Below are 21,899 nucleotides of genomic sequence, written 5' to 3'. Positions count from 1 at the left end.
GCAAAGCTCTGTGCAAAGGAAAACACAAATGCTTGGTGGCCTGTAGGAATCTATCAACCATTTTCATTTTGACAGGTTTATTTCTAATCACGAACTTTCAGAGCGCTGCTCCTTCATCAGGTGAGTCTCACCTGATGAGGGAGCACACTCAAAGCTCATGATTCCAAATAAATCTGTTGGACTTTAACCTTGTGTTGTGAGGCTTCTTACTGTGCCCACCCAACTCCAATGCCGACATCTCCACATCATGTTCATTTTGATTGAATGTTTTCATGAACTGCTGAGGCTTTGTCTTGCACTGAATTGCTTTTTGTTAGCTTCAGAACAAAAGGAAAATCTGACTGCTCCCGAGATGCAATTCTAGCAAAAAGACAAAGTAACTCATCTGGAATCAGTGACAGCAGCAACACAGGTGGAGCCTGCCAATGTACACATGTAAACTTACCCATAAACAGAATAGAGAGATGAAGAAGAAGAAATTAAAAACAGAGTCCAGAGAAACTACCTGATAAGCTGCTGGAACAGGTCATGGAACTAGAATACACTGCAGAGATAAATCATGAAGATGTCGTAGAGTCAGTAACCAGAATGCAAACTTTACACACATCAAAATTTATACTTCTTCAGCTCATGGTTTCTGAGGATGAGTGAGAAACAAAGAGAATTTATAAATTTATATTTATAACGTGCCCTGTACATCATTGGAAATCAATTACTTTTGAAATGTGAGCATCTCGCCCTTCATACAATCCAACAAATTATGATTGGCCTGGAATTTGTGGGTATTTTGATGACAGTCTGTGAATCTGATCAAAACTTGAGGATTTAGCACATGGCGTTATACTTGCAGCTGGTGTTGCTATTGGAGAAGTCGGATCCCAGGGTGGAATCTGATCTGATAGATCTTAAAACATTTAGTTTTGGTTTAGAAACGTGGAGGATAGCGACTGAACAAGAGTCAAAGGAGTCTGCTGATGAACTTCCAACAAAACAAGTGACATTTATTAAACAGGAAAAGGTTAACTATATGACAATTCCTTCACACTTACATATTTTTAAAAGAGTGCAAGTTGCTTTAAGGGCTGATCACATGGTTTGATGGTGATGTAATTTGGGTTTCAGAGTCTTCGGTTTTACGTTCAGTTTTGTACTTGATGCACTTCAGGGGGCAGTTCTTCCATAAAACCTGCTGTGTGTTTCTTTGAATCCACATGTGCAAGCCACATTATTTTCTGTTGAAACCCACAATGCCTAACATAGTTAAGATAATAAACACCTCAAATATATCTTTACAGATATACAAATTTGCAAGGATAACATGACTTATAAAGTGTATCTTATAATCTCTGTTGTTCACATTAAGAGCACAGTCCATAGAAATCAACTTGTGGTCTGACACACCACACTCTGAAACAGACAGGTGCCACTCCAAACATGATGCGATGTATTTCTCGTGACTTCCCCCAGATGCTTGTCACACCATGAGTTAATTGACCTCCCTGGAATTCATCTTTCACGAGGGTTTGCAATCTCCACACTCAGTACTCACCTTGGAATCTTCTCCTAAATGATCCTTTCACTTGGATCTCTTCACAATGGATCCACCTCCAGGATTTTGACCTCTCCTCCTGATGTCCCATCTTCCTAGATCTCTACATGCATTCAGGTTTCACATCTCATACATCCTCTCAGGTAATTCAACTACGCCAAGCACAATACCAGAGCTCCAAAAGACCTTTAGTAAAGTCATCTACCTTCCGCCAGCTCCTCAGATCTTCTACCTCCTCGCAAATCCACTTGGTTCCAAGTCTGTTCTCTGCAGCTGCGTCTTTTAACTTGAAGCCATTTCCCCTGCTCCTCACTCTTCACTTCACATCACTTGGCATTTTCCAGATTCCCGTTCGTTTCCAATGAGGAGGTGATCTTCTTTGGACTTGGCTCCTGTTCTACTCCATCGATTGGGTAGTTTTCTTTTTTTATTCTTCAAAACCTGCTTCCTGCTGACCCCCACCTTGTTCAGTTCTTCCTGGCACTTGCACCAACTGAACTAATGAGGCTTTTTCCTTCTCCATGTCTGTGTTAGTCTCTTGTTGCTCGCTAACAGCCCAGCTTTTTCCATTTGTTTTAATTTGCTAAGCCATTAACCTCCTTCGACATACAGCTTCCCACTTCAAGGATCGTAAAACTGAACTAAAATGCAGGTATAGAAAATAACCTTCAGATTTACAGGCAAGTCTTCAAAGTGAAATCAAACTCGGGTTCCCCCTACCTCAACACACAAATACAGAACTATAACTTAATTTTCAAGCATATTCATAACACACACACAAATACGTACAATTTACTTAAATTGTTTCTAATTCTGCATAATGGGAGGTGCTATCTTTGGTGTTAAATATTTACAAGGATGCTTTAAGAGTTGATCATATGATTTGATGACATCATTAAGTGTGTGATTTATTTTACTTTCAGTTTTGTATTCTGCAGTGCAGAGGGAGCAGCTCTTCAATAAAACCAGTTGTGTTAGTTTGGATCTGTGTGTGCAAACCTCGTTCTTTTCTGTAAAAACCCACAAACCGTAACATTGTTAGGACATTGCATTTGGGATGAAACATTAAACCCATCTGACTACTCAGATGGATGCAAAAAAAAACTCAAGGCATTGCTCTGAAGGGCAGGAAATTATCCCCAATATCCAAGCCAATATACATCCCTCAAACAACATCACAAAAACAGATTATCTGCTCATCATCACATTGCTGATTCTGGGAGTTTGCTGAATGAAAATTAGCTGTTGCATTTCCTACACTACAACAGTGACCACACTTGAAAAAGTACTCCACCCACTGCAGAGCACTTTGAGATGTCCAGTGGTCATGGAAAACACAATATAAATGTTGTTCTTTCTTCTTTCAGAATAATGACAAAATCCTCATATTGAAGTCTGTCATTCACTGCTCCACCTCAGGCTGTGCTATGGATCCCCAAAACTGCTTAACAGAGAAATTCACTTATCTGGTGAGCACTTCCACTTTTCTGCTCTCGTATCAGTTACAAACATTCTAAAAAGTTGTCTTTTTCAATAAAGCATAACCTGGTTCTTAATTGCAATCTTATGATCAACTAATCTGACGCTAGAATGATAATTTGAATTATGTAGCATGTCCCCATTACAATAATCATATTTTCTAATTATTTCCAGAAAGCATTTTTTTAAAAAAACTGAAGGTTGATCAGCTTCTACCATTCCTACCTTTATTTTGCTCTCTCTAAAAAATCTCTCTGAAATCAAAAATGTGATTTGATACTGAGTGTTTTTCACTTCCTGATTTGGTGTCTTCGAGAATTCTTCAAATGATTCAACAGCTCAATGACATCACTGCAACTCAATGCTGCGAACTCCCATTAAAGAATGCTGCAATCAACTGAAGTTCCAGCACTCCAACTTATTGGCACAGTGATTTTCAAATTTTCCAACACATCTTTGTCAACATTTTGGAGCAAGACAGTATTCTCAACAATAAAGCACTCCCACAGTACTGAAGTATCAGCCTAGATTTTATTGTGTTTCATTAAGCAGCAAACAAATATTCAAGTGACTAAAAATACAGAAATGCCACCACAACTTTTACTGGAACTCAAATTGGAATGACAGGGCAGCCTATTTCAATTTAGTATGGTGAAACACTTCTGCTAGCCTCCAATCTAACATATTCCTTTGACAGACTGGGAACAGCTCATCTGCATGTCCATCTAAAAGCAGGCCATGCCCAGAATTCAGGATAGCAACTCAAGCTCTCAGAAACCAAACAGGCACACAGGTTCCTCAAACAGCAGCAATTAGACAACAGCTTCATAAGAAGAGTCAAATACACAAAGCAGATTGGTATCGTCTTAATAAAGTGGGCAGCACGGTAGGATAGTGGTCAGCACTGCTGCCTCACTGCGCAAAAGACACAGGTTCGATTCCCAGTTTGGGTCACTGTCTGTGCAGTCTGCACGTTCTCCCCATGTCCGCATGGGTTTCCTATGGATGGTCAGTTTCCACCACAGTCCAAAAAGGTGCGCTGGTTAGGTTCATTGGCCATACTAAATTCTCCCTCAGTGTACCCAGACAGGCGCCGGAGTGTGGCGACTAGAGATTTTCACAATAACTTCATTGTAGTGTAGATGTAAGCCTAATAGTGATACTAATGAATAAACTTTAAACTGTAAAAACTTAGAAGTCTTAGAATGAGTTATTTAATTCTGAAAAATTTTGTCCAATTCTGTGATTTTGTGATAATGTAAGATACACTGTTCTCACCAATCTAGGGTGAATGCCAATGCGCTTTTGGGGGCTGGAGGGAGCCTTTATAGTGCTGGGTGATGATCCATTACAAACGCTTCGAGTAAATGATCTTATAATGAAGTTGCCGAGGAGTTAAGCAATAAAGGCAAAATGGTCAACATAATCTAATTATAGCAGGGCAGCTTCATATTCAAACAGTTGAGGTTGTAGACTTGAGAATAAGCCAACTACTGAACGGAAAATATCTCCAAGTTCAAGTGAAATTTTGTGTCAGTTCAGAGTTAAAAATTGTTACCTGAGTGACCCCAAAACAAAACAAGGTGACTGTGACAGGTAGAAACGCAAACCTCCAGAAAAAATGTTAACTCCAAGAGAGTTCTGACCTGAAGTAGCTACACCCAAGACTTCAACGAAACAGGAAGTTTGCAACCACAGATTGAAGGGAAAAACCTACCAGAATTAAGCCAAATGCCCAAGAACCTCAACCATTACACCAATCTCTGAAGCAGTACTCAAGCCAAGGAGTTAATTTTCCAATTTTTGATAAGTCATTTCAGTTTATTAAGGGTGTCTGCTTCATGGGTGTAAAAAGCAACGTGATTTAAAGAATTCAATTTAGATTTTCAGTAACTGAGTACTTTTATTAGTATTCATTTCCTTTGATTTTTGTATCGCAAAATTTTTTATCTAAACTGTGAACTGTGCAGCTTCATTCTCTGAGTAACTACCTGAGTTTTCCGATTCCAAAGGAAAAATACTGGTCTCTATTCAGGGTCTCATAACACGAGTCAGAGTATAAAAAGTGCAATGTTACAAAAAAAGACTATCGCATGCCCACAATGATTTCTAATTTCCTCGAAGATGTGCTTATTTTCTCTCCACAAGGTGGCCTTACCCATCAAAATCGGCTTGCCTAGTGCTTCAGTGACTCCCCTATGGCAAGTGCCTCATAATTGCCTGGCTCACCCCAACGAGGAATCAGCATGCCACTGTCAATAATGCATACGCTCCTACATTTGAGCTAACAGACAAGATCAAGGAGGGATTCTATAGCAACCTTGCACAAACTTTATCCCAAGTCCCAGCAGGTGACAAACCTTTCCTCCACAGATATTTCAATGCCAGAATTAGGAAGCAGACAAATATCTCGAAGGATGCATTAAGCAAGGAAGAAGTAGCAACACAAACTCCAAACATGAACTTCTCCTGACATAATGTCTAGAATGTGACATTGTCATAACCAACACGGTTCTGCCAGCATATCAAGGACAAGCCTTCATGGTAACACCTATCTATGGTCTGAACATTTGCACTTGCTCGACTATGTCATTTTTCAAGCAAGGGATATCACCCATGCTATGACAGTTACTGATGACTACTGGACCAATCAGCACCTTATCCATTTTGATATAATTCTAGTTACTTGTCCTTGCCGTGGTAATGATGGCTGAATGGATAAAGATTGCATTTTAACCAATGCCTCCTCTCTAACAAGAGGCACCAGAGAATAAGGCCAATGCAAACTGACTAATCACACAACAGAATTCTTGCACATTACCTATCTTCAGAGCACCTTGATACCTCACCATAGTTGGGACTTACCTAAATCAGTGTTCGGACCTGCCAGCAGCTGTTTGAATTTTTCTAGACGAAACATTTCTCTTTCAGTCATCAGAGGCGCATCTGAGGTATTTTGGTCTGCAATTCTTGCAACCAATGGAATTGTTGATCGAGGAGGAGCAGACTGCTGCCTCGAAAGAGGAGTCTTCTCAAAATCATCTATACCTGCAAATTACACAAAATATGTTATTCCAAACAAAATTATTAGATTTGAAATGTAATCTCCCAGATAAATTCACGCCACAAAATTGACTTGAAGAAAATTCCTAAGCTTTGTTGCACTCTGTATAGAAATCAAAATGCAAACATTGACTCTCTCTCACAGTCCAATATCAAAAATGCTCTTGCATTGCAGACCATGCTTTATCCAATTGGATATTGAGACCACACACATGTGAGTGCCCAGCTCAACCCAAGGAGATGCTTCTATGAATTTGAGTTCAATATCTAATCATGTAATGACACTGTTATTCAAGAGCGAGCGCAAGAGGTTTGTACCAGTACTGTATAACGTGAGATATTTGCATGGTGCACATTTCACTTCCTATCCAACTTGGCAGCATTATACTTCATTCTGGTATGACTTCCCAGAATTTTAAGTATATCGGTGTCACAATGACACGTAACTGGGCAAATAATATAGCACAACTAAATCTATCAGGACAAATACCACAAATACCACTGTATGAGTACCACAATTCTGTGCAAGTCCACAGGCAATATGTATTCTGCACATCCTAAATACTTGCCCAAGTGTACTTTTTTGTTTTCATCATAGTTTAAATTGGAGTAGGTATAATAACGGGAAATTCCAAGGCCGTAAGAATTTACCTTTGTTTTTCTTGTGTGGTTGATTCAAGAGCAATGGATAACTTAGAATTGCAATCAGAAATAAATATTTGACAAGTTGATAAAGAACAATTCCAGGTTGCAAGTTCTCATTTAAAGTATTTATTATTTTGCAGCTCAATGAAGTCCAACACTCCAACAAAAAAAAATTAGAATCATAGAATCTCTACAGTGCTAGAAAAGGCCATTTGGCCCATTGAGCCTACACCGACAACAATCCCACCCAGGCCCTATCTCTCTTATGTACGCATCCTGCTAGTCTTCCTGCAATTCAGCATGGCCAATCTACATAACCTACACATCTTTGGACACTAAAGGGCAATTTAGCATGGGAAATCCAACTAACCAACACATCTTTGGACTGTGGGACGAAACCAATGCATCTGGAAGAAACCCACACAGACACAGGGAGAATGTGCAAACTCTACACAGGCAGTCACCCGAGGCCTGAATCAAACCCAGGTCCTGACACTGTGCAGCAGCAGTGCTAACGATTCTGCCACTGTGCTGCCACAGTTTTTTCAGCGAACGATTAAGGACATATCCATCTAATTTCTGCTTTCATCCATGCATACTGCTGGCTATACAAGATTTCTTCAGTACTTGACATTGCAGAACCCAATACAGGAGATTGATGCTCAACCAATCTCTTTGCACCACAATTCCCTCGCTCCCTACAGTGGCATTCTTCATCAGGCACATTAAGCACAAGTGCAGCAAGACAGTTAAATTAAAAGATAAAGTAAAAGAAAGCATTAAGTGGAAACCCTATGGATAAAACTGAGGAACAGAGGTCTTGATTCAATAATATGAATTTCTGCAGGCCTTCTGACAGCATTCATGTGGCAAAATGTATTAATTCAGGGAGGCATGTAGCAAAAGCAGAATTGTTCTAATGGGGAAAATATTTTATATACGTAGATTAAAAGCAGAGGTAGCTCAAGTCAAAATGATAAGATATTTCATGAGTGCATTTGAGACCATTGCAGGCTTGTAGAGGACAAGCCATACTAGATTTAATGAGTAACGTACAAAATCTGTTAATAATCTGCAAACAGAAGAGCATTTATCCATCAGTAATAATATTTTGACTGATCTCAGTGTTAAGTTCCTCCTTTTCAAACCTAATAGTAATTAGGACTCTAAATTTTGATAGGGCTATCTTCAACAGACGACGATAAAGACTGATGACAGTACATTGTTCAAAATGCAGCTGGGTGAGAGCTTTTCAAACAAAAACTCAGCTTAATACAAGACCAACAAATATCCCAGTGTGGAACATTATTTACAGCCACGGTAGGCATAAGAGGCAAAATGAAATAAAACTATGGGCGGCACAGTAGCAAGCACTGCTGCCTCACGGCACCAGGGACCCATGTTCAAATCCAGCCTTGGGTTACTGTCTGTGTGGAATTCCTCTGGGTGCTCCATTTCTCCTACAGTACAACAAAGACCAACAAATGCATAGGCCATAATGATTTTCACCCAAGGTTTTCTCAAGCAAGTCAATGAGGATCGTTCACTCATACTTCAGAGCATTGCCTTGAGATTCAAAAATTGCAAATATAGCTCCATCATTTAAGAAAGGTGGAAAAAGAAACTAAGGAATGCAAGACCTGTTAGACTAATTCAGCACTTGGGAAATCATGGGATTTTACAACTAATTTATATGTTTAAATTTAATTTATTCATGTCACAAGTAGGCTTACATTAACATTGCAATGAAGTTACTGTGAAAACCCCCTTGTTGCCACATTCCGCTGCCTTTTCGGGTACACGGAGGGAGAATTTAGCATGGCCAATGCGCCCAACCAGCACATCTTTCAGACTGTGGAAGGAAACCGGAGCACCCGGAAGAAACCCAGGCAAACATGGGGAGAATCTGGAGGCTCCGCACACTGACCTAAGCCAGGAATCGAACCTGATCTCTGGCACTGAGAGGCAGCAGTGCTAACCATTGTGTCACCCCCTAATTTCTTGAGTGACTGAGCACATTAAGAAATTTGAACTGATCAGGGAGAAAGCCAAATTAGATTTATAATTGGAAGGTCACATCTAATGAACTTCACTGAATTTTTCCCCTTGACTCGTCCATGGACATCACTGGGCAGGGCCAGCTCTTATTGCCCTTCTCTGTCTTCAGAAAGGTAGCAGTGAGCTATAGGAAACAATAGGCAGTGAGACTACCATCTGTGACAGGGAAAATGCCAGAATCCATTATTAAGAAGATAACAGAAACCCTTGAAGAAATAATAATACAATCAGGCAAAGTTAACATTGCTTTGTGAAAGGGAAATCATGTTTGACTAATTTATCTGAGTTCTTTGAGGAAATAACAAGCAAAGATAAAAGGGAACTAGATCATCGAGAGAACATAAAGAGCCAAAGGGATATAGATAGGTTCAGTAGGTGGGCAAAAACTTTACAGATGGCGGACAACATGGGGAAATGTGAACATGTCTGTTTTGACAGGGAGAGGAGAAAAGCAGTACATGATTTAAATGGAGCAACTACTGGGACTCTACAGTCCAGAGAGATCTGCATGTCCTTGTATCACAAAGAATTCATATGGTGGGACAGCAAGCGGTTAAAAGATAAATGGAATGTTGACATTTATTGCAAGGAAGATTATATACAAAAGTAGCTGAGTGTTGCTACTGTGGTATAAGGCCTTATTGAGACCACACCTGGAGTACTGCATACAGTTTTGGTCTGCTTACTTGAGAAAGGATACAACTGCATTAGAGGCAGTTAACAGAAGGTTCATTCGACTGATTTCTGGGGAGAAGAGGCTAGCTTATGAGGAAAGATTGACCAGGTAAGGCCTACACCCTTTCGAGGTGATCACATGCAAGATCCTGAGCGACTTGACAGTATGGATGTAGAGAGGATATTTCCTTTTGTGGCAGAGATTTATTTCCAAGTCAGGAAGTTGTATGACTTGGAGAGAAACGTGTCGGTATAACACCCCCTTACATCTTCAGCTCTTGTTTTTCTAGGTGATACAGGTCGCAGGCTTGAAAGGTGCAATCAAAGAAATCTGAGTGAGTTGTTGCAGCGCATCTTGTAGATGGTACACACCACAGCTACAATTTGCCAGTGATTGGGAGAATTAATGTTTAAGGTGGCAGCTGGGGTGTCAATCAAGTGAGCTTGCCCTGGATGGTAAGCTTGTGTGCTGTAGAATTTGTACTCAACCGGACGTGAAGAATATTCCATCACAATTTGTGCCTTATAGATGGTGGATAAGCTTTGGGGAAATCAAGAGATGAGTTACTGACCCTGGAATATCCAGCCTCCAAACTATTCTTCGAGCCACAGTATTTTACGTTACTGATCAAGTTAAGTTTCTACTCAATGATAACCCGCAAGATTTTGATGGCAGGGCGATCTGTGGTTTGGAGGGGGGGTGTAATTAAGAATCTCTATTGTTGGAAATCATCATTAGCTGATGCTTAAATGGCAAGTAGCATTTGTGCCTATCAGTCTCAGCCCGAACGTAGTCCAGGTAATTGCTGCATTCGGTCATGGCATGCTTCATTATCTCAGGATAATGATATTTGAGGAAGTTACAAAAGTAATAGATAGGGGAACGTCTACGGGCTTCTAGGAGGGATTTGATAAAGCTCCACATAAGATACGGTTTGCTAGAATTAAAGCTCCTGGGATTGACAGCTAATTATTGACCTGGTTAGGAGATTGCTGAGGTGGTAGAGTTATAATGGGTATGTAATCAAATTGGAAGGAAGTGACTCCTGATGGTCCACAAGGATTTGTGCTGGACTATTCACTCTATTTATTAATAACTTAGCTTGCACAATAGAGAGCCACCTATCCAGTTTTGCAGACAACGCAGATTGGTGGAATTGTATGCAGCGTACACAGGTGCATAAAATTAGGAGATTGATAGATTAAGCAAATGGGAAAACTAGCAAGAGCGTTTCAATGCAGATAATTTGGATAACATCCAAAATACTGAAAAGCTAGGAACAGTGGAGACTGAAAGAGATTCCACAGTTCCTGTACACAAATCACTAAAATGCAGTCAGTAAATACAAAAATGAAGTGGGCTAATGAGACGGCTAGAATATAATGAGAGAAGGAGCTTTTGTTCCAACTCTACCACATCCTGATTAGATTACATAACTGTTACTGCACCGTAAGCACATATTCACTGGAATGTTACCAGGGCTCCAACAGCTAGATAAGGAAATTTGACATAAACTAGGCCAAAGTTCTGTGGAACACAAAGTTAATGGGCGATTTGACTGACCGGAATCGATACGGCAGATAGAAACATCCGTTGTTGGTCGAGGAGCTGATGGCACATGGGCATAATCTTAAAATCACAGCCATGCCATTCAGGTAACATCTTAGGAACACCACAAAGGATGATTCATGGAACTGTCACTTACAAAAAGCAATTGAGACTAAATCAATTAATTTTAATCTGGCATCAGCAGGTTTTTGCAAATAAATGGTCTGAAGATATATAGAACCAAAGCATGTGGCTAACCTTAGGATACAAATAAGCCATCATTTTATTGAATAGGCTAAGAGGTTCAATGGGCTGAATGGTCTGCACTATAAATCGTAGAACAGCATAGCACAGAGGGGGCTATTTGGTTCAAGTTTGTGCTGGCTCCAAAGAACACCCAGTTAATCACATTATCGCAAGCTCTATGCTTTTTGTCTACATCCTTGCAATGTTTTACTCTTTGATTTGAGTTGATTTGTCACATGTATTAACAGTGAAAAATATTGTTTCTTGCATGCTATACAAAGTATACCATTAATAGAAAAGGAAATGAGACAGTGCAGAATGTAGTGTTACAGTCATAGCTGGGGTATAGAGAAAAATCACCTTAACGTGAGATATGTCCATTCAAAGGCTGACAGCAGCAGGAAAGAAGCTGTTCTCGAGTCGGTTGGTAGGTAACCTCAGATTTCTGTATCTTTTTCCCAATGGAAGAAGTCAGAGAGAATTTCCTGGGTGCGTGGGGCCCTTAATTATGCGGCTGCTTTGCTAAGGCAGCAGCAAGACTAGACAGAGTCAATAGATGGGAGGCTAGTTTGTGTGATGGATTGGGCTACATTCACGATCTTTTGTCATTCCTTGCGGCCTTGGGCACAGCAGAAGCCGTACCAAGCTGTGATACAACCCGAAAGAATGCTTTCCATGGTGCATCTGTAAAAGTTGGAGAGAGTCGTAGCTGACATGCTAAATTTCCTTAGTCTTCTGAGAAAGTAGAGGCATTGGTGGGATTTCTTAACTATAGTTTCGGCATGGAGGGGGACCAGGACAGGTTGTTGGTGATCTGGACACCTAAAAACTTGAAGCTCTCGACCCTTTCTATTTTGTCCCCATTGATGTAGACAAGGGCATGTTCTCCTTTATGCTTCCTCAAGTCCATGACAATCTCCTTTGTTCTGTGGATATTGAGGGAGAGATTATTGTTGCCGCACCAGTTCACCAGATTCTCTATCTCATTCCTGTACTCTGTCTCATCATTGTTTGAGATCTGACCCACTATGATGGTGTCGTCAGCAAACTTGAATTTACATGCCTTCACCTCAGCCTGTTATGCCTTGCAGGCCTTGCCACAGTTGACAGAGATCACTGTGGCTAGCCTGGGACTGTAGCTTGGTCTGATATTGCCTTTTGGCATCTTTGATGGGTCTCCTTAGATCTAATTTGGCTCTCTTGTACAGGTCAGGGTCGCCTGACTTCAGAGCCTCAGACCCGGACTTCAGTAAGCAGTGGGTATCCCTGTTCATCCATGGTTTCTGGTTGGGGAACACACAGATTTGCTTCTTTGACACACAGTTACTCATGAAGTCCGTTACTGTAGTGGCGTACTCGTTCAGGCTGATTGCAGAGTTTTTAAATACTGACCAATCCACTGACTCAAAGCTGTCTTGTAGGAGATCACCCAATTCCTCAAACCAACATTGCAAGACTTGCTTTGATGGATTCTCCCACTTCAGTTTTTGCTTCTAAACCGAGAGCAGGAGCACAGCCTTGTGGTCTGATTTTCCAAATTGTTGGGGGTGGGGTGATAGAGTGGTAGGCATTTTTGATATCTGTATTGCATTGGTTAGGATGTTTGGGCCTTAGGTGGAACAGGACACGTGTTGATGATAACCTGCTAGTATACAGGTGGTATAACCTGGTTCATCCCACAATGAACAAGGCCTCGGGAAGTTTCGTCTCAAGGCTACTCAGTGGTATATATTTCATCCAGTACGATCTGCACGTTCACATGGGGTGGGATGTAAACTGCTCTCAGGAAACAAAGGTGAACTCCCACAAAAGGTAGTAGGGGTGGCATTTTAGCATTCTGAGAGTTTATCCAATTTCCTTTTCAACGGCAGCAAAAGATCTTTACAGAACACTCCTGCAGACTGAAATAATGCAGAGGCCTCCATCTGTATAGCAGTCCCTCTTTCTTAAAGAAGAACAGAAAAGCACCCTCAAGAAGAGGTACAAAACGAACCATCAACCTGTATGAGCTGCATAAAGTAGCTTGTAGACAGAATGCCTTTTCAACAGTAACAATAATCAAATTTCTTACATTTCAGCAAAGGAAATGATTTAATTTATTAATGCCTCACATCTTCTGCCTAATGGACCAAGGGATCAAAAACTTTGTTGACTTCTCCTGAGGCCCCACTTATCCCACAAGTCGAAGAGATGAGGAGATCTTAAGGTTCTGAGAGTGAGATTGGGGGTAGAGGAAATGGGTGTGCACAGAAGGATGATTTTTGGGGTGCAAGTGGTGCAGATAGTGCACATCGCATGCACACTGTTGCCAAGAGAGGCAAAGGAATGCAGCACACAGGCCATCAAGCAATCAAAATTACAAGCTGCACAGAATGCCCAATCTTCAATGAAGTATCCTGCTGAACATCTTTCTTTGCACAAGTCTACGTTAACAGAACGCAGCAATTCCAAGACTTGCAAGTGTCATGAGCATGTTCTCAACTAGCATGAAATGTTTCAGATCATAAATCATGAGACTACTTTTATAATACTCCAATCATTCTGATAAACAGATGAACAAAATAAATGTTCAATTTAAGACTCAAAATTAAATCAAGCCAGGCAACATGGATGCAAGTGAATTTTTGTTACAAAGATCCATGCACACACAGGGATGTATCCCCAACCATATTTCATGTAACAATTCTTGCAGTCATCGGAGGGGAAAATTTTAACTTGAGCACCTCAAGAGAAAGGGCTGTGTGCTCACCGATGGCATTACACGGCATCTTCCAGTTAGGTTTTCTGAAATATTTAGCTGTACTAGCAAAGAGAAATAAAGCTGCACTTAAAGAGAAATAAAGCCAAGCTATATAGTGAATAAACAAGAAACAAAAATGGATGTAAAAAGCATTTAAAAGTTGAAAGTACTTTCAAAAATCTGTTCCAACAGTAGATCCACCTGTACAAATCTTAAATAGACTTCAAAAAGTTAAAGGGAATTAAGATAACAGCAATTATTGTAAATATCTGTGGATGACAATAGGTCAACCACATGAGCATATATTACTACAGGACCGAAAGCTTGATTCAGAAAGTGATGACTTTTGCTACAAAGGTTTAGAAAATCTACAGTGAATCCATTTTTTTTAAACAATGTCCCACAAAATTCTTTAGATCCAAGTAAAATCAAATCAAACGGAACAGAATCCAGGATCATGGGAATAAGAGTTACACAGTCAGCAAAATGAACCATATGGTGCATTATCAGTTGCTCAATGTTCTATGAAATGGTGCAAATCAAGCAGATTTCACCAGGCTAGCAATTGGCTGAATAGCAAGTATTTTGTGCTTTACCACATTTTTGCTGGTCGTTCTCTACTCTGAAGGTAGAGTCATAGAATCCCTACATTGCAGAAGGAGGCCATTTGGCTCAATGTGTCTGTACCGACCACAATCCCACCTAGGCCTCATCCCCATAACCTCATGCATTTATCCCACTGGTCCCCCTCACTGCCACTAAGGGGGAATTTAGCATGGCCAATTCACCTAACGCACACAACTTTGAACTGTAGGAAGAAACAGAAGCACCCAGAAGAAACCCATGCAGACAAAGGGAGAATGTGCAAACTCCACATAGACAGTGACCCAAGCTGGGAATCGAACCCAGATTCCTGGCGCTGTGAAACAGCAATGCCAACCACCATGTCACCTTGCTGCCCTTTCAACCTATATTTTTAATGAAGACATCCTTGCATTTCAATGTCTTCAATTCTGCATTTCTCCAAAGGTCAAGAGGAAGAACAGCTTCAAGACAAAGAACACCTCCCCTGCCCTAAGCTCGGAAAGTTTCAATTTGAATGCAAAACCAGCAGGTAAGTGTCAACATAGTTAGATCAAATGATGCTGAATAGTACAAATTACCTGATCTGTTAAGTTCAACGGCACTCATAGACTTTATGTCAGTTTTATTGTTCACTTGTTCCAAACGGTCCAGTTGTTCTGGTGATGTCTCTGTTTGTTTGTCCTGCTGTTTCTGTTCTTGTAATTTGCTATGAATCTGAAGTACTTTATTCGCTGTTTCCATAACAACATCTGTATTCAGGTTTTGAGCAGCCATAGCCAACAGTTCATCATCATCATCACCAACATCCCAAGCGTCACTTGTAATACTCTCAAACTCCTGAAAAGTCGTAACCTTCTTTGTTCTCACTGATACAGATTGTGGCTTCACACTTGCTTTGAGTAAACTGTTGGTCAAAACAAAATGATACTGTATCAATGTTCCTCATTAAATACGGTTTCAGGTACACAATTTTCACAACTGGATGAATGGCATCATAATACTCAGTGTGGTGATATGGATTTCTATTTTCTTTCTCTGACTCATATTTTGAAATTTGGAATATGGAGTTAAAAAAAAGTAGAAAATGCTGGATAAACTCAGCAGGTCTGGCGGCATCTGTGGAGAGAAACAGAGTTAATGCATTGAGTCTAAATAACCCTTCTCCTTTTCTTCAGTCCTGTAGAAATCTAAGTAATTATATAGTGGGAGGGGTGGGTGACGGAAAAGGTACAGCAGAATAGAAGAACAAGGATAGGTCCAGGTAAAACAGATTGGTGAAGTTGTCTTCCCTTCTGTGAAAGGGTCATCTTGACTCAACAATAACACTTCCTCTCCACAGATACCGCCAGACCTGCTCAGTTTATCCAGCATTTTCTGTTTTTATTTCAGATTTCCACCATCTGCAGTATTTTGCTTTTCCTGGAAAATTATTTGGCGAGCTTTTGGATATTATGTGAACTGTTTAATTTTGATCAAAAGTCATTGTCAGGATATAATTTACCATTAAAATCTCCTCTACCATATTGAAGCATAGAAAATAGGAGCAGGAGGAAGCCATTCCCCTTCAACCCTATCCCACCATTCATTATTTATTGTCACAAGGAGGCTTACATTAACACTGCAATAAAACTACTGTGAAAATGTCCTAGTTCGAATACACCGAAGGAGAATTTAGCATGGCCAATGCACCTAACCCGCACATCTTTCGATTGTGGGAGGAAACCAGAGCACCCAGAGGAAAAATGTGCAGACTCCACGCAGACAGTGACCCAAGCTGGGAATCGAGCCTGGGTCCCTGGTGGTGAAGCAGCAGTGTTAACCACTGTGCTGCCCCATCCCGCCCCCATATCCTTTCATCTCCTTCACCCCAGTTATTATATCCAACTGTTTCTTGAAAACAATGTTTTGGACTCAACTACTTTCTGTGGTAGCTAATTCCACAGGTTGACCACTCTCTGGGTGAAGAAACTTTTCCTCATCTGTTCCCAAATGGTCAACCCTGCATCTGCAGATTGTGACCTCTGGTTCTGGACACCCTCACCATCAGGAACATTCTTCCTGCATCTACCCTGTCTAATCATGTTACAATTGTACAGGTTTCTTTGAAATACCCCCCTCATTCTTCCAAGCTCCAGCAAATACAATCTTAATCGACTAAATCTCTCCTCATACATCAGTCCTGCCATCCCAGGAATCAGTCTGGTAAAACTTCTCTGTAGTCCGTCTATAGCAAGAACATCCTTGTTCAGATAGAGACCAAAACTGCACAATATTGCAGGTGTGGCCTCACCAAGGCCCTGCATCATTGCTTCAAGACATCCCTGCTCCTGTACTTGAAACCTCTCGCAATGAAGGCCAGCATACCATGTGCCTTTTCACTGCCTGCTGCACCTGCGTGCTTACTTTCAGTGACTAGTGTATGAGGACACCCAGGTCTCATTAGGAGAGGGGGATGTGTAATTTATGGTCAGATCATAATCTGCCTTCCCGTTTTTGCTACCAAAGTGAATAGCCTCACATTTATTCAAATTATACTGCATCTGTGATTCATTTGCCCACTCACTCGTCAAATGACACTGAAGGATTTCTGCATCTTCCTCAGATCAACCTCCCACCTTGCTTTGTGTCATCTGCAAATTTGGAGATATTACATTTAGCTCCCTCATTACATATGTATATATAATATTGTATATATATTAATGCCGTTGCAAAAGACTGTTTATTCCTACTCTGTTTCCTGTTTGACAACCAGTTTTCTATCCATGCAAATACACTACCCCCAATCCCATGTGCTTTAAGTTTACACACTAATCTCTTATGTGGGACAATGTCGAAAGCCTTCTACAAGTCCAAATAAGTCACAACCACTGATTCATCCTTACCAACTTTACAAGTTACATCCTTGAAGAATTCCAAGCATGATTTTCCTTTCATAAATCCATGCTGACTCTGTCCAATCCTACCACAGTTTTCCAAGTATTTTGCAATAAAATCTCTGATTATGGATTCTAGATTTTCCCCACTACCAACATCAGGCTTGCTAATCTATAATTGCGTTTTTCCCTACTTCAATTTTTAAATAGTAGGGCTACATTAGCCACCCTCCAATCTGGAGGGACTGTTCCAGAGTCTACAGAATCTCAGACGGTGACCACCAATACATGCACGATTTCTTGGGTCACTTCCTTATGTATTCTGGGATGTGACTCACCTGTAGTGAGCGAGTGAACTTCCAGCAGTACACTAGGGCAGCACGATAGCATAGTGGTTAGCACTGCTGCTTCACAGCTCCAAGGACCTGGGTTTGATTCCAGCTTGGGTTACTGTCTGTGAGGAGTTTGCACATTCTCCTTGTATCTGCATGGGTTTCCTCCAGGTACTCCGGTTTCCTCCCACAGTCCAAAGATGTGCAGGTTAGGTTGATTGGCCATGCCAAAAATTACCCTTAGTGCCCTGAGATGTGTAGGTTAGAGGGATTAGTGGGTCAATATGTAGGGATATAGGGGTAAGGCCTGGGTGGGATTGTGGTCGATGCAGATTCGATGGGCCGAATGGTCTCTTTCTATACTGTAGGGATTCTATGATTCTGTTCTATAATTCAAAGTCAAGAATCAAAAATCAAATGTACACATGAACTCAATTTCCTAAAACTTCAAATACATTAGGATCTATCTAAAAACTAAATCAAGATCTCTGCTCGTTCTAAACATTTTGTTCACCCAGCTTGATTTTCACATTATAAAACTGGAGGTTTGCACATTGAAATGAAACCCAAAACATGCAAACAGAGTGTCCATTTGCAATGGGTGAAAAAAAATCGTATTTTGTACTAATCGATATTTGAAGCAGATCTCAACAAAATGGGTTAAATATTGAATGAATTTCAAAGCCATTTGTTCCAAGTACAAACGAGTTTTATTAACTTTGTATAGGTCACCAGTGATGCCATTACCAATGACCTAAGTTCTGGGCACCCAGCCTTCAGAGGGTTCAATGCACTGAGCAAGGCTCCAAGGATAAAAAAAAGCTGAATTTATTTTATCCCAATCACTGCTTCAGGGCAGCATACAAATAGAACAGACCCTCAAAGAACAATGAATGCTGGATTGTTTTGTTATAGACGTGCAGGTCATAAGTCTAAGAAAATAAATTCAGCAAAGGTACTCTTAAACTTCATGACTTTTGTGCTGTGATCATTATGGAGATATTTTTCTGCAAGTCAACAAGTCAAGATTGAAAAATCAAAATGTGCTGGGAGTGGACCAGAGAAATAGGAACAGTTTGGAAGGACTGTAGTTTTGATTGCAAGAAAACAGACATTACAAAGTTATTTTTCAATTGCTTTCACGCACTGGGAAAAAATTCAGCAGAACTCTCTCAGAAGAGGAAGTGATGAAGTGAAAAGAACCAAGAATCCTTGGCCAAATTAGATTTTCTTGTTCCATAATTTATCTTAATCTGGAATTTTTTTTGATTCCATAATTAATTGTTCTGGAACTATGGATGGTTTGGAAAACGGGTAAGCCACATTATAGCACAGTGTGGCCGACTAAGATTGGATGCTGTGGTTGGATAGCAATATTCACTTCAAATTCATCATCATGAACAACAAAATTAGAATACATCCAGTCCTTCCAAATGGTCTAATCTTAACAATTCCCACCTAAAAACTGATTTTTCTTTCTGACAGCCATCTGCTTAATTTAACAAATGGCTTCAATTCTTAATTTTTGTTTTTAGATAATTAAATAATGGTCACCTTCTCAGATTCTATCAACTCTGGAACAATCCCTACACATTGCAGGGTAGTGTATGTAACCCCAATTTTAAAGGTGAGTAGAGGAAAAAAAAATAGAATTATCCATCAGCAATTATTTTAACTAAATTAAAAATAATTTTTAAATTTAATATTCTTTTAAAAAATAAAATTTTAAGTGACATTTGGTCTATTCAGTATGGAGAAACTCAAGTTTCTCCCAAGTTCAGTCCATTCTTCCCTTATAAGAACATAAGAACATAAGAACATAAGAAATAGGAGCAGAAGTAGGCCATCTGGCCCTTCGAGCCTGCCCCGCCATTCAATAAGATCATGGCTGATCTGTCGTGGCTCAGTTCCACTTTCCCGCCCTCTCCCCATAACCCTTAATCCCTTCTCTTATCAAAAACCCATCAACCCGCTTCTTAAAAATATTTAGCGAGGCAGCCTCCACCACTTCAACGGGCAGAGAATTCCAGAGATTCACCACCCTTTGAGTGAAGAAGTTCCTCCTCAACTCCGTTCTGAACCGCCCCCCCTTTATCTTGAGGCTGTGCCCCCTAGTCCTACTGTCTTTTTTGAGCGGGAAGAGTCTTTCCACCTCTATCCTATCCATCCCATTCATCATCTTATACGTCTCAATGAGATCTCCCCTCATTCTTCTAAACTCTAACGAGTACAAGCCTAGTTTATTCAGCCTCTCCTCATAGCTCAACCCCCTCAACTCCGGTATCAGCCTAGTAAACCTCCTCTGCACTCCCTCCAAGGCCAAAATATCCTTGCGCAGGTGCGGCGCCCAAAACTGCACACAGTACTCCAGCTGCGGCCTCACCAATGCCCTATACAGCTGCAGCAAGACCTCCCTACTTTTATATTCAATCCCCTTCGCTATGAAGGCCAGCATCCCATTCGCCTTCCTGACCACCTGCTGCACCTGCAGGCTGGGTTTTTGCGACTCATGCACAAGGACCCCGAGGTCCCTCTGCACCGTCGCCTGCTGCAGTTTTTCGCCACGTAAGTAATAGTCCTTCCTACCATTCTTCCTACCAAAGTGGACCACCTCACACTTGCCAACATTAAATTCCATTTGCCATTTCCTGGCCCATTCGCCCAGCCTATCTAGATCCTTCTGCAGACTCTCCACACCCTCCGCACAATTTGCCTTTCCCCCAATCTTGGTGTCATCAGCAAATTTCGACACCCTACACTCGGTTCCCTCCTCCAGATCATCTATATAAATGGTAAATAGCTGAGGCCCCAGCACCGACCCCTGGGGCACCCCACTAGTCACCAACCGCCAATCCGAATAGCACCCATTGACCCCCACTCTCTGCCTCCTATTTGACAACCAATCCTCTATCCACGCTAACACCCTACCCCCAACTCCATGTCCTCTGACCTTCTGCAGTAACCTCTTGTGAGGTACCTTATCAAACGCCTTCTGAAAATCCAGAAAGACCACATCCACCGGCTCTCCTCTATCCACCGCCCTAGACACATCCTCATAGAACTCCAGTAAATTTGTCAGACACGACTTCCCTTTAATGAAACCGTGTTGCGTCTGCCCTATCAAGCAATTCCCTTCAAGATGCCTCGCAATTTCCTCCTTAATGACGGATTCTAACATTTTACCTACCACAGACGTTAAACTTATCCCATTGTTCACAAAAATATCTCATCCAGAGACACTCATACCTCCCTTCAGCAGCTCATGCATTCACTCACCATCCAATTCCACAGCTCTAAACAATATGTCCATGCAATAATTGTGCCCCCCACCCCTTTCCAAGTTCAAAGAAAAACATGCAGTTAAAATTCACTCTTTTTCAAACACTTTTGTAACTGACAGCACCTTAAGAGTAACACTAAACTCATGGATATATTCCAATCCCCAATGATATTCTCAGTTTAATGCGCTGAAGTCTTCCAGCAGGGATATTGTTTCAGGGATGGCAGTTCAGGCAGTAAGCTGCATCTCCTGTGGGATCTATGTGGTGAGGGACTCCAGTAGTGCAGGTGATTTTACTTGTAGGAAGTGTGTTCGATTGCAGCTTCTGGAGGAGCGTGTAAAGGAGCTGGAGGTGGAATTAGAGGAACTCCACATAATTCGGGAGGCGGAGGCGGACATCGATAGGAGTTATAAGGAGATAGTCACTCCTAGAAATGAGTCTTGGGTCACTGCCAGGAAGAGGGGAAAGAAGCAAGTGGGGGGACAATCCCCTGGGGCTGTTCCCCTCCAAAATAGGTTTTCGGTCCTGGAGGCTACAGTTGAGGAGGAATCAACTGGGGATAGCCAAAGGGAGCAGGTCTCTGGGGGTGAGCCTATTGTAAAAGATTAGGCCTCGTGATTGGGGACTCCACAGTTAAGGGGACAGATAGGAGAGTCGGAAGTAATGGTAGGGACTCAGGGCTGGTGTGTTGCCTACCAGGGGCTGGGGTCCGGGATGTATCGGAAAGGGTATTCAGGACTCTTAGGGGAGTGGGAGATCAACCCCAAGTTATAGTTCATGTGGGGACGCATGACATAGGGAGGTTAAGGGAAGGGGATATTAAG

The 21,899-nt window shown here is 41.2% G+C and overlaps 1 protein-coding gene across 4 annotated transcripts in view; it reads right to left on the bottom strand.

Moving 5' to 3' along the window:
- The window catches only part of tbc1d22a (TBC1 domain family, member 22a), a 373,403-nt gene that overhangs the window by 332,603 nt on the left and 18,901 nt on the right, over positions 1-21,899 (bottom strand). For all 4 annotated transcript variants that reach the window (XM_080207367.1, XM_080207368.1, XM_080207369.1 and 1 more), the window contains exons 3-4: positions 15,168-15,493; positions 5,894-6,076 (exon numbers count right to left, since the gene is read on the bottom strand). In XM_080207367.1, the coding sequence (XP_080063493.1) occupies positions 5,894-6,076; positions 15,168-15,493 (509 nt within the window). The remainder of the gene's footprint in view (positions 1-5,893; positions 6,077-15,167; positions 15,494-21,899) is intronic.

Source organism: Carcharhinus amblyrhynchos, chromosome 19 (assembly GCF_965287045.1).
Source record: "Carcharhinus amblyrhynchos chromosome 19, sCarAmb.v2.hapA, whole genome shotgun sequence".
Classification (NCBI taxonomy): Eukaryota; Metazoa; Chordata; class Chondrichthyes; order Carcharhiniformes; family Carcharhinidae; genus Carcharhinus; species Carcharhinus amblyrhynchos.
The sequence above is the reverse complement of the archived record's forward strand: the minus strand, read 5'-3'. Positions and strand labels throughout refer to the sequence as shown.